The sequence below is a fragment of the Polypterus senegalus genome, chromosome 13 (genome assembly GCF_016835505.1).
Source record: "Polypterus senegalus isolate Bchr_013 chromosome 13, ASM1683550v1, whole genome shotgun sequence".
Lineage (NCBI taxonomy): Eukaryota > Metazoa > Chordata > Cladistia > Polypteriformes > Polypteridae > Polypterus > Polypterus senegalus.
The window spans coordinates 69,681,923-69,696,126 of NC_053166.1; the positions used below are offsets into that span (position 1 = coordinate 69,681,923).

At 35.4% G+C, this 14,204-nt stretch overlaps 1 protein-coding gene across 6 annotated transcripts in view; it reads right to left on the reverse strand.

The window, feature by feature from the left end:
- LOC120543268 (NACHT, LRR and PYD domains-containing protein 3-like) overlaps positions 1 to 14,204 on the reverse strand; it is a 48,059-nt gene that overhangs the window by 16,837 nt on the left and 17,018 nt on the right. For all 6 annotated transcript variants that reach the window (XM_039776277.1, XM_039776274.1, XM_039776275.1 and 3 more), the window contains 2 exons: positions 6,462 to 6,494; positions 1,353 to 2,946 (listed from right to left, as the gene is read on the reverse strand). In XM_039776277.1, the coding sequence (XP_039632211.1) occupies positions 1,353 to 2,946; positions 6,462 to 6,494 (1,627 nt within the window). The remainder of the gene's footprint in view (positions 1 to 1,352; positions 2,947 to 6,461; positions 6,495 to 14,204) is intronic.

Genomic DNA, 14,204 nt, shown 5'->3' on the forward strand with positions numbered 1-14,204 from the left:
AATAAAAACTGGTTTCATTTCATGCAGATTAGGAATAGAAGAAACAACAGAAAAAAGACTGAAACATAATTTGAAACAAGCAGAGGTTAATTCAGAAACAAGGATAAAACATAAAAAGACAGAACTACAAGCTGACAAGCAACAGAGAAACCTTTATTTTACAATTCAATTAAAGGTGGACAAAGTGGGAAGGGTGTCCTCATCTAGACAGTCAGAAGGTAGATACACGAGTAGTTAGGCCAAATGCACCAATACGGGCTCTATTATTTCATTTTCATTTAGTATAATTTTGTCTGTTCTCCACTTGTTCATCTCTCCTCTGTGATTACTCATTAAAGTATTTTATATCTTAGCTTAACCTTTTGGCCCATGTATGTATTCTAGAGAATGTCCTTCGGGGAATCCTTCCAGAATAAGTAAAGTAGTTATTTACAGTAAGTTAAGGAAAACAGAGGCTTAGTGGTAAGGAAGTTCCACTCACTAATCATGACGCCAGAGAGTGGCCTCATGTTGTGTGTTAATTAGCGCATGCAGGTAACAATTTCACTGCACGCTGTATGTATCACAATATTGAACCTACAAACCTACAATATAGATACACGGAGATAAATGTATTTGTGTAAAAAAGAATTTTCCTCAGATATATTCAAAAATACATATACTAATCATTTCATACAAGCATAAATATAAAGGTGTCTTCTTGGGTCTTTGGTAAAAATGAATATGAACACACACCTTCGTGTTGGCCAACCAACTGAAGAAATTCTACTTCAATTTACAATACTGAATTAGATTATTACATGCACTTTAAAAGCTTTGATGGGCCAATACTGTGCAGTTAATTAGCTAACAGAAAGGCACTCATGGCAGGATGGTGCTTTTGAAGTGGGATAAAAATTTAAAAAGTAGCAGTAGGCGGCCTAAATCAACAATATCATGACAATTTCTTAGAAACAAATATTATCATATTTTGTGAGGAACTGGACAAATTTAATGTTGGTGTTGTTTTGTCATTTTTGTTTTCTATGTACAGTATATGTTATTCAGATATTCATTTGTATTTTTATTTTGTTTATGATTTCTTGCAGGATGTCACTGGCTGATGACATCTCTGGCTACTGCATTTGTGTTTTTTATGGTTCCACCAGGGATCCATCCCTGGCTTTAGTTTATTTGTCAGTTTATTGTCATTATTTTTAAATGGTACCTTACAGTGTTGAATCTCTTCATTATTAATAGTAAGAACTGAAGGATTACAATGTATCTAGTTAAAAGAAGAATACAGGGTCACAGTGATCAAAGAAAAAAAGTTTGTTCTTAAGGATTATACTTAATAAAATGTCAATACTCACGTGAACTGCTGGACATTTCTAAGGTGAGGCAGCAATGTTTCCACGTCATTACGTCTCATGTTACAATTTGCCAAAATCAGTTTTTTGAGAGACTTGGCATTTTGGAGACAGTAGTTTAACACCAGGAAATCACGCTTGTTCAGGGGAATGTCATACATTTCAACCATCTCAAGTAAGCCCATAGTACTCTTTGTTAACTCGTTATCATTTAACTCATAAAGGCAAAACATTATGTCTTGGAGTAGATGACTATCCCGTGGTCTCTTTTTAAAATACTTCACAGCTTCTTTTATCCAGCTGCACAGCTGGGACTTCAGCTCAGTAAAACATTGGAGGTTGAAATTCTGAAATGGTTCCAAAGTGTCACCCTTACAAAGACCAAAAAGGTATATAATGGTGTCCCGCTGGTGAGGTGAGGAAAGTGACTTATTTAAGAAATCTCTACATAAGACTTTATTGTTAGCAATGAAAACTGCAGCCAAAACTTCTTGAACACTTCTGTGGACAAAGGAGTATTTGACTTTCTTTGAGACTCCATATTGATAGGACTCTTTATTCAGGAAGTTGGTGGGGAATGTCAAGTTCTGGAATTTGTTCAGTAGCTGTTCATTATCAAAATCCCACTTGTTATTCTCAACGCCTTCCTTTGACATCTCACAAAGGATCATAAGAATTGTTTTGGCTTCTGCTTTATCTAAAGTAGAATTGTGGTATTTTAGCAGACTATAGATATAATTCACAAAAATGTGTGTCAGTGAATCACTTGTCACTTCACAGGATTTGGAGAGGGCACAGACCACCCAGCAAGTGAGAGGAGTCTCACACATGGCCAGTAATTTTTTGTTGGCCTTAACTTGTTCAACCACTGCAGTTGCCTGCTCAGGTTCATCAAAATTTTTGTGGAAGTATTCTTCGATACTTTCTTCAGGGAAGCCCAGGATTTCAGCCCATTGGTCTATATTCTCTTGGTCTGGAATCTGGTCCGCAATAGCAGAGCGAATCGTTATTATTAAGTAGCAACCTCTTAATTCCTTTCTTTGAAATAATTGTAAAATGTGAAGGGAAGGCGATTTTGAGCGCTGTGTAGTTTTAATCTGACAACTATCGGAAGTAAAAGTTAGTGCATCGAAGCCATCAATTAGAATCAATACATTTTCTGGCACTTTCTCAATTTCTTCATTCATCAAATCTTCACAATCTTGAAACAGTAATTTATCAAGGCTAATGCCTTCTTCTATGTTCATGAGATTTTTGCAGTCCAAGTAGAAGGCATAATTAAACATGCAGTATGCCGTATTAGAAGCCCATTCTAGCATGACTTTGCGTACTGTATAGCTCTTCCCCATTCCTGCTGAACCCTTTAGCACTAGATTTTTATTTCTTTCAGGAGCTACGAGATCTTTCAAGTTGGAATCATTGTCCACTGTCTTCTGCCTAACTAATTTTGGCCTGATGCTTCTAGTGCAACCCTTTGTTTGTATCCGAAGTTGAGTATATTCTTCATCAAGAAGTTTGTATTCTGTCCAGTCACTGTTATGATCTTTAACTTTTTCAAATTTCTGTTTGATTTTGTCCTTGTATCTTCTAAGAGCATCTAATGAATGAAACAGACAATACACACCATTCAATGTTTTTTTCTGCAACAAATCCTGGAATTCACAAAAGAAGAAAATGATAAAAAATACAATTAAACAAAGGTTTGTAATGTCATAGATAGACTGACAGTTGGTTTCTAACAGCTATTGATGGTCTATTTCCATTTTGCTAAAGTTAAGAAATCTTTCTGATCCAAATAAAGTTTAATAATCAGAGTATGTTGCATTAGAAATATTAATTTAATCATACATTTACAGAATTTTTTAGTTTAGTTTACAAAGTAAGGGGAAATTGAACACTGGTAATGCCAAGTAACTTATCCAAGCACAGCCATCAGGAACACAAATAATCTTTAGATGTTGTGCATATCTGAATTTTATCCACTATTCACCTCCTTACATTTGTAAAGCTATAATGTAAGTCAACGTCTTGTCTATGCCCTCAGCAGCCATCAGTGTTTTAGGGTTAACTTGGAAGCATTTCCATTTGTGTGATTATAGCCGATAGTGGGTTTGCTCACACTGCAGCCACTGCTAAAAAGACAGAAAGATGCACATCTTCTGCAAATGGCAGGTACACAAACCTGTGTAATACTGGCTATGATCAGTCAAAAATAAATTACATATGAAGTGGAAACTTTATCATGGATGAAAAAAATGGGTACAAATTGTACTGTAAGGTGAGAGGTTTCTGATTTGGTGACAGAACAGTTCTTCAGGGATTTATGACATGAAATTGGGCTTTAACCTTCAAATTAGAGCTTTAACTTGAATATAAAACTAGAAGTTTAGATTAAACTGTAGTTCCAATACTTAGACAGTTTGGTTTCTTTATTTATTACAAACTGTTAAAGTGAAAATATGGAACAGAACAAAACAACCTTTCTTCATGAAGTATAGAAGTGCACTTGCAAATAGGAAGTGCCTCGCCCTAGCCTTGTTGTTATCTGTTATCTCTAGGCTCAGTGTGGCACAGGATGCACATCTAATAACAATTCTAAGATCAGAGAAGTTGCTGTCTCTTGATTCTTCAATATGACAAGTCATTTGTTGCGACCCTTTGAATATTTAGAAAGTGCTAATATTTACTGGTAAACTCCGGAGAGTGTCTAAACCCAAAAGATTTTTGCAACTTAAAACTTAGTGTGGAGAAAAATCTCTGATTAGGTCCACATTATAATATCAAAAGTATAAATAGCCAGCAAGCAGTTTATGCTATTTCAGGTAATCCACAAGCTTTTACAGCTGTACAACATGTTTTGCTTGGTCTGTCATTCAACACAAGTAAATAGAGTAAGATCCCACATTACCTGTTGCCCAAACCAAATCTTAAGACATTCATTTGCGTTTCTGTGTGTGGACAGTTGTCAATGTGGATTTATGATTTATGACTTAATTCAATCTTAGTTATGAGAACTGTTTTAATAAAGAATTGATGTAAACAGAATTTAAATTGAATGAATGGCAGCTGTGCTGAAGCTGTAAAAAGTAAAGCACTAGACTGAAGAGATGGTCTTAACAAGACGTTGGTGCCACTGTGGCCTGACATCCTGCACCCTAGCAGATGAACTACCATTAATGGAATAGATCTTTTATTCAGAAATCTCACTAAAGTTATCCAAAGTACAGGACAAAAATAAAACCAGACAATGAATGCTTTAAACATTTTGAACATCACAGTTGATGCTGTATGTATAATATAAACAAATATGAGTTAGATATCATATTGAGAAAATAATATATATTAATAACACACTCAACACCAGAATAGAAAATCACCAAAGCAGGCAAAACATGTACATACAGCATAGCAATACTAACACCATGGTGGCCGCAGATCGTGCACACAAGCACCAAAACGATAACTCCCCACGCGTGGAGCTCCCTCAGTATGTATTCAGTGTAATCTGGTTAGGATTGACTGTGCCCACATCATCCATAGTGGAGAAGCGCAACACTTCTGACTTGGTCTGACTCTGTTTGGCACCCCCTTTGTGGCTAATATTAGCGCAAGCCCTGTTCCTACCACTCCTACCAATCTGTCATCATCAAGGTTTGCTATAATAATGGATTCAGTGGAAGAGTTCTTTCCTATCTTGTCTGTAATAAAAGTTGCAGAAGTGATTTTATTCATAGTGTAATATACATATTGTAATTTTTGAAAAATGATTTACATTAATGACTTTGCATATATACACAAGTTCCCACTTAACGTAACGTTGGGTTAACCGCAGCACCAAATAACCAATTTGGGCAAGAATCATGATCATGGTTGCCAGAAGAGTGCCTTTCAATAGAAAAAATATTTATGATTAAAAATCATTAATAAACAGGGCTAACAGTCTGATAGGATAGAGGTGGCCCCATTATGCCTCCTACAAAATGACAGGTTTACTCATGCTTAACGTACATAAAAATGCTGGGTAAGCCTTGCTGCATCTACTGTAATTATGACAAGCATGTCTAGAAGATAAGAACTCTTTGACTTTGAACTTGAGATAGTGATGGGTTTCTAAAATTGGAAGCTGATCTTCTGATAGCTCCTGATGATGGCTCAAAAATGCAATCAAAATGATGTCAGATCAGACCTCAGGAAGGACATCATGAATAAAGCACAAATGGAATAACAAGCAGGTGACTCTATGTTGCATAACTCCACAGGTAAACATCACTAAATTAAGTATAAAAACAAAAACGAAAGAGTCTCCAAGCATAAACAGGCAGCTTTTTTATTACTATCTCAATTGAAAAGGAAAACATATCACAATTGATGAATGGTTCACTTCTCTAGCTAAGAAACGGATTAATATGTTGTCCTCATACACTTTTGACAAATATCATATCAAAGGACTCTCTTTTGTAAACTTTCACAAGAAAGCAGGTTTGTTTAGGCAAATAGGAGACTTACTGATCGCTAAAGAATGGCTGCTATGAGCAAGGCCCAGCAAAGAGTTCCCCTCATCTGACTATGTGTGAATAGGAACAATCCAAAGAAATAAATTCTTAGCAGGAAGTTCCTTAATACTATAATGTGCTTTTTAACATATTGTGCAAAATTCATTGTGACTTATTTTTATTATTGTCGTGATCCAAAAATCAAAATACATACTTATCAAATAAAGTGAAATTAATCTTTTTTACAAACCTGATGGCATGTTTAAGTTTAGAACATGATCAGAAAGATCCATCATAAACATTTAGAGAAGAACTCAGCACAGCAAGTCTCCCGTTGTTCGGTGCAGTGCACCTCTCTTGAAACCTTTTAGAATAATGTAGTACAAACTGTACAGACAATGGGGCTTTCAGACCAATCAAGGTGGACTGGCAGAGAGTATAAGACACCAGTTTATACAAACAACACAATAAACAATAAAAATAAATTAGTTCACAAAGATGAACTTCAGCTTTCCAGTATGAATGAGACTATATAGACATACTATGCCAACAAAGAATCATTGCTAACTTAAATAACAAACTAGAGCTCTCGATTCACACAAAATTACAAAGGACTTACCATCACGCCTTCCTTGAATCATACTTCCGTAAGCTATAAAAGAAACAGCATATTAAAACTTAACAGGTGTTCTTCATTTATTAGCTTTTACACTTACACTCTATGAAGATTGTAATCAAGTTGGTTCCCTTAGAATGAACAGAGAATAGTCAGAAATTCAAACGAGTACTCCTCTGAAGACACTTTTATATATTTAAGAAATAAATACAAAGGCAGGACAGAGAACAGGAGGTAGAATTTCCTTTTGTAATATTCTTTAAGTGAAAGCCAAACTCACATCCTCTCAACCCCAATTTAAAGTTTCATACTTTCTTCCATTTCTGCAGGTGTTACATGCCCATGTTAATGTATGGCAGTCCAGGAGAGGGGGCATGATCTTCTAAATGCCGGATATTTAAGTATAGACTGAAACTTATAATTAACTGAAGGCATTATTGGTGACATACAATAAAAATAATAAGGAGTTAAAATCTAGGCTTGTTCTTAATGTAACCAAAGATTACCAAGGATCTTTTCTAGTATAAGTTGTCCTCTTTATGTTATTGCCATTTCTTGTTTGTGCAGTCCCCATGCAGCAACATTATGACATATCTTCACCATACTGTTCTCACTTGTCACTCAGTAATAGACCCTGGCACTGCTGATCATATTTCAACTTTGATTCAATCCATTAAATAAATTACTCACAGCTAAAGGAGAAGCGGATGCTCTCATTGAACATGTCTTTAAAAACATATTTTATTCTGTAACAGGCATTGTAGTAAAGTACTCTGTGGGAAATGGTCACACTGAAATTGTAAATTGGGTTCTACAACCCAATAGTTATGAAGTTGATTTTCCTTAAATTAAAAATAAAGTGGTCAATTGCCCTACATATGTCCAGAATGGACTGGTGTTGCTCCTGGCTGTTTTTCAGATATGAATGCTTGAGATGACCTCTTCTACAAAATCAGGGGTTTAAATTTGGAATTCTTTAAATATCTGAGATGCGACTAAAAAACCATTTGCCAGTACATAGAGAATTACTTTATACTCATAAAGGCTTGTAGAAGTATTAAAAGCAGTCTTCCATTTATTCACTTCTGTTATTCTGATTAGATTATTTGAACTTCTTATATTTAGTTTAGTAAAGGTAACTGACCTAATAACTTCATTAAGGAACAAGGAGATTAATAGATTAGGACAGTCAATTTACATAGTGATTTCATTAAGCCCACTGTAAAGTGTACAAAGCCTCAATTGTCCATCTTTCTTCTCAACAGAAAATAAATTCTGCCCAATTGGACTATTATGATGTGTTGTAAACCCATTTTTAAGATTCTCCTGGATATAAAGTATTTCTCCATAGCTTTGCTTTCTGGTTTAGAAAAGGCATAGGTGTATCCCTTAGGAATTGAAGCATCACACTAAAGACCTATGACACAATCAAATTTACAATGTAGAGGCAACATTAATGAATTCTCATTGCTAAATATAACTTAAAAGGCACTATACTCTATTAGCACTGATATTTCCTCCCTATTGACAAACGAGGGAACCAGTGGTAAGTCCTTACAGGGAATTTGACAGTTTTTCATAATTTTACCATGGTCATTCCCTTGCTTGAACTTCCCACTTTTTCCTTTAGTTGCTAACACTTCTTTTTCTAGCGAAACAATAACATTGAATATGTTATTATACAGTTGAGAATTAAGTTCTGTTATCATATTATGTACAGTATGTCCCCTACTTCACTCTGTAAATTGCGAATGTCACGGAAAACATGTCTCATCTCAGGGTTATTTATTGAGATAGGACAGAAACTCGGATCGCTACACTCACAGAAGGTAGTATTTTAAAGAGAAGGAATATAAAATAAGACATAGTCAAAACAAAATGTGCAAGAATCAAAGGGTGGGCTATCAAGCTGTTCTTTTGCAAAGCCCAAAACAAAAAAACAAAACCCAATGTCAAAATGCCATCACCAAAAGTTTGTTATCTAAATAGGTCTTTTAGAAATAAAAACATTGAGGAAAGTGTTATTAGATTTTTTATTCGCAAACCCAGATTTCAAAATGGTCACCAAGACGTCCTTTTAGCCCTCACAAATTAACTCCTAGAAGTTAACTCTCCAATATACATAAGTAGATCTGCTAGACAAGATAGTTCATTTACTAAACTCCATATCAATTGGCAGTGCCAGGTTTATTCCTGCTACTATACAGTCGTCCCTCGCCACTTCGCGATTCGACTTTCGCAGCTTCACTCTATCATGGTTTTTTCTCATACACGCTTCTACGTCACTACACACCGGAAGCATCTTTACTCTTGTAAGTGTTTGTGATTTCTGAGAACTTTTATCTAAGCCCCACGATGGCTCCTAAACGTGCTGCTTTTTCTAAGCCTTCTGACAATGAAACTAAGCGCCAGAGGAAGATGCTTACCATCCAGGAGAAGGTGAAACACTTGGATATAATTAAAGACAGCAAGAACCCTACAAAAGCCTCCTCACGCATATGAAAAGACAGCACCAGCAACTGCCTATCAGGATGTTTTTCAGCCACGCACCCAGACACCCACTGCCTACTCCTAGTACTCCTTCAGCGGAAGAAGACCACGACGCACCTGCAGAAGATACTGCACCACCTGAAGACTCTCCTACAGAGGTCATGCCTTCAGAGGAGCAGTAACCTTGCTCTTCTTTGCTGTGCAGTACATCTCTTCATCTTCATCGCTTCATCATCGAATAAGTTGCACTATTTTCATAGGTTAGTGGTTGTGTGTAAGAACTGTGTGTGTGTAATTAAATGTACCATACAATAATAATAATATGATATTTGCAACGTTTAATATGTCTTATTTTCTCTTATTTTGTCTAATATATTGGGTAATACGAGTGTAATGGCGACTAAAGGGTGTTATTTCATGTCTAGAGGGCTCAAATAATGTTAAAAAACTTATTTAGAAGGTCGTAAACAGGTTTTCTAGGCTCTAACTGCGAAAATATTTGATTTATAAATAAAGAATCCTACTTCGCAGAAATTCATTGATCGCGGTAGAGTCTGGAACTAATTAACCGCGATCGCGATAAGGGTCGACTATATAGATTTTTGTTCCAACCAGATTCTGTTTTTAATTGGACTCCCGGGCTAATTAAGTGAACTGTTATTTCCCAGATTCTGTGTTTTTAGTATGTGTAATAAACTAAGATTATGATTTTTTTGTGCTTTGTTGCACAAAACCTCCTAAACTTTATCCCATACTTGTTGATAGACATCCTAAAACAAATTGCAAAGATTTCTTGACTCTTCCCAAGTAGGGTGCCTGTTTTGCGGAATGCAGAATCTGTTTTGCTGAGGAATCAACAGAGATGATTTTCAACAAAGCCTGATGAAAGTTTCTAGAGATAGCACCCTAGAAGGGAAGTTCAGTCAAAATAATGTGTGTCTAAAGGTGATGACTCAGGTAGTATGCCATCCAGGTAATAAATTGTGATGTTTTGGCTAGATGTGCAAACATCTTCTGTTTGTGCTGTGCCTTTGAAGTAGCAAGTCACAAAGATGTACTTAAAAAGGAACTGAGAGATGAAGTGTAGTCAGAAACCAACCCAATGTTTGTAATCAAGAAATAGTCCTATCATTTGCCAAAACCTAAATCAGAAAACAAAAGTCATAGTTAAAAAAAATTCTATGTGAGAAGTCTTCAAACTGCATAATAAAGTAATTTGATTTCATCCTAGATGATCCAGGGGTGCACTAGGTGACCTTTTAAACCATCACACACAAAGAACGCATGCCTGTGACTACAGTATAATGACGAAAGAAGCAAAACCGACTTCATGGTTAGACCAATAGAAAAAAAAAAAAACGTGAAAATATACAGAGAACCTAAACAATCAAAATAAAATAAAAACCAAAAAGGTGCATAATTAGAAGGATCAGTGTAGTTTTGAAGCTTGTCCAACAATTATTAAATAAGTCAAACCTTGCTACTCTGTCTCTGTGATCTAAAATTTATGAAATAGATTGGCTGACTCTGAAACATTTGAGATTTGGTATATTTTAAAATGAGGCAAGCCCATATTTGGTCAATATAGAAATCTTTGGAGTTAGTGGTTAACCCAGAGTTCCTAAAAGAATCTCAGATAAATAAAGAAAGATCATGAAAATCCACACGTACTGTTAGGTAACACTGCCATCTGCTTTCTTATTAATAATCAATGCATTAAGTTGCAAGCAACTTTTATGAACTTATTTCTAGAAAGTCTGATTATCTTGTACTGTAAGTGCACATGCCCTACGGGTTAATGAGATCTAACGTGTGGGCTGATAATACAAACAATGAATAAACTTGTCACTGCAAAAATATTTTTATGTTTGTTTTTTTCAAGCTCTTCCAATGAAATGATTCTTGCTTAACAAACCTGCTAAGCAAGAATATTTTTTTCAAAAGAAATCATTCCCTGATCTGGTGTTTTTAGGATTAGGAAAGAGCAAAACAGTTGAGTAAATGTTTTCATTTTTTATCTTGATACCATAAATTATTCCATTTATTTAAAGCCTTGTGAAGGCTTAGCCAAAGCTATTTTTTACTTTACTAACCAGATTGACTGTAGGACTTCTTTAACGACTATGCTGTATGGACACTTCTGGAGTCATCCACTATAGCTAAAGAGTGTCCTCACTAACCTTGTCTGTTTTCCCTCTGTCTTATCATGAGCTTTGAAATATCAACTCACACTTGTGAGCATACTGTAGAACTGAAAGGCCTTCAGAAATGACACCCTCCAGTTAAGCAAAATCTTCCTCCAACCAATCAACCAAACATTGAACATCTTATGCTAGTTCAATTTCTTACCGTGCATTTTAACTCATCCTGTATACAAGTCTTACAATATGTGCAGTCTGCCCTTCATGAGGTTATTTCCATATTTCAATTACTGTATACATTTTTTAAATAAAATCACATAAAGCAAAGCTTCGTTTTTCAAGGAGAAGAAAAGGTTAAACGGCACAAATGAAGCAGTTTTCAAGTTGATCTCAGAAACTTCCATAAAATCCACTTTTTGGAATGGGTGAAAGTTAACATAATTAGCCCTTTTCACATTTCTGGTTTTTTTCTTGCAGGAGAAGAAGAGATACACAACGATGGAATCACAAAAGAATAGCTCCTATAATTCCTATAAATGCTCTATGTTCATATTCTAAACAAAAACATCCTTATTTGAGTTCCCACTGGTTTCCTGTTGAAACCCAGATTGAAAATAGATCCAAGACACCAAAAGAGAGATGAGGGACCAACTTTCATTACAACCCTTGGCAGCATGTATACATGTAACAGGCACTTTAAATATGAGGACTACACACAGTACTTTGAAAAGTATTCACCTCCTTTCTGTTTTACATGTTTACAACAATGAATGGTCTCAGACCTTTATAGAAAATGCAGTATTTATGAAAGAGAACTAAGTGAACACACAATACCACCTCTAAATCACTGCTTCCTTTGTTCAAGGAATAAAGTTTTTGAATACTTCTACCACCCTTGTGAAAAGGTAATTGTCCTGAATACTTGGTTGCAGAACTTTCAACAACAATATTCTCAACTAAATGCTTAATATAATTTGATATCAGTGTTTCAAGTCACTATTGAGGAATCTCAGCCCACTGCTCTTTGCAGAACTGCTTTAATTCAAAAATAATGGTGGGTTTTCAACTCATTTCAGGCAATGCCACAGCATCTCTGTTGGGTTCAAGTCAGGACTTTGACTAGGCCACTTCAAACTTTAATTTTGTTTCATCTGGGAAATCTAGATGAAGACTTGATTCTGTGTTTTGTATCTTTGTCCTATAGCATAACCCAATTATGCTTCGGTTCCAGGCCACAGACAGATAATGGACTTCAGAATATTTTGGCAAAGTGCAGGATTCATGGTTCCATCGATAATCTTTCTGGTCCTGGGCCAGAAAATTATCTCCAAGCCATCAAACTACAACCCTAATGTTTTACTGTAGGTATGAGGTTCTTACTAATGAATGCTGAATATTAGCTTTATGCTTGGTATTATGGGACCCGTTTCATCTGACCAGTTCTATTTCTGACTCGTTCATCCATATAACATTATTTCAAAATAATGGGCATCATCCATGTGTTTCTTTGTAAATCCAAGACAGCTATACTTGGATAGCATAGGCTTTAACCTTGCTATTCTCTAATGAATGTCATATTTACTCTCTTCCTTATCGCTGAGTCATGAACACGAGCTGGTATTAAAAAGGCCTGAATTTCTATGGATGTTTCTCTGTGATCTTTGGTTGCTTTTTGATATTCATCTCTTCTCTATTTGCTTTGATTGAGGCATAATGTTCTTTTAGAAACCATGTGGTGACTACTGTATATACTCGCATATAAGTCAGGTCTTGAAACCTGAAAAATCAATCATAAAATCAGACCCCGACTTATACAGCTGTTGAAAAATGTGACGATTAATTTGTTTTTTTTTTTACATCTTCTTGCTTACCCCAGTCTTGCACCGGTTTCTCAGACACATCAAATTTTGTTGCAGCAGCGCAGTTACCAATTTCTTTCACCACTTCAACGACTTTTGATTTAAAACCAGCTTCATATTTTCTTCTGATCGAACACTCCATCGTATATAATGGATGCTCTTACAATTAAGGTGTATGAAGATGTGAGATACAAACAACACAAAATAGTGCAAATGTCACTTCGGAACAGTTCGGGTATTACCGTGTGGTGTTAGCATATCATCATCTCTTGGACCAATAGCATGAGTTTTCCGCATTCGACTTATATGACCAACATTATAAAATACTGGAAATTATACAGTAAAATCAAGTCCCAACTTATCCGTGGGAGAACTTAAACACAAGTATATACAGTACTTCATCAATATATAGTGAGATTTAGATTCACAGGGGCAAGCTGTGTTGTGTTCAGTCAGCCGTAACTTTGGCTAGCTTGTTGAGTTGGTAACTAAGAGGGCAACTACCACATGTTTTGGATACCTTGATTCATTAGTACATTAAGAAACAATTTGGAAATTATGTATATTCTGATTCCATTTACCTAATATCATATGTTATCTAAATATGTGAAGCCTTTTACTATAACAGATACACAAAAATAGAGGATATAAAAAATGGCATAAAGTGATTAAATACATTTATTACTGACTGGTAATATAAACTGAAAGTTTAAAACCATATTTAACTCTGCATATTTGTTCGTTTCATGATGGGAACTTAACATTTACTTCAAGCTTATAATGACTACTTTTATAATCAGCATGAATTTTGTTAGTCATAACAGCATATCTGTTCACATTTCACAAGTTGACAGCTAAAGCAAAATATTTAAGATTAAACTGAAGTGTATGTGGCATCTCATCTTCCTCATTTCTCTTTCTCCCTCACCACTAATTATAAGAGGAAAACAGTAGTAGCCAGTGAGGAAAAGCACACAGATACAAGGATGAAACATTTCACACACCAAGGAACTAGACATGAGACTCAAACCCAAGGTAGTGAATCAGTGAAGCAGCAGTGATATCACCTGTACCTCTGTGCTGCTCTCTGAGATAAAAATGGTATTCTAGTAAAATATTTAGTCTAATTCAATTTTAGTGCCTGTCTTTCGTTAAAGGTCAGCCTAACCTTGATTCTATGGAATTACTGAACTAATGGGTGATTCATTATAATTGAACCCTGCTTTGCCTCTTTTGTACAGTTTTTTTCAGTTGGA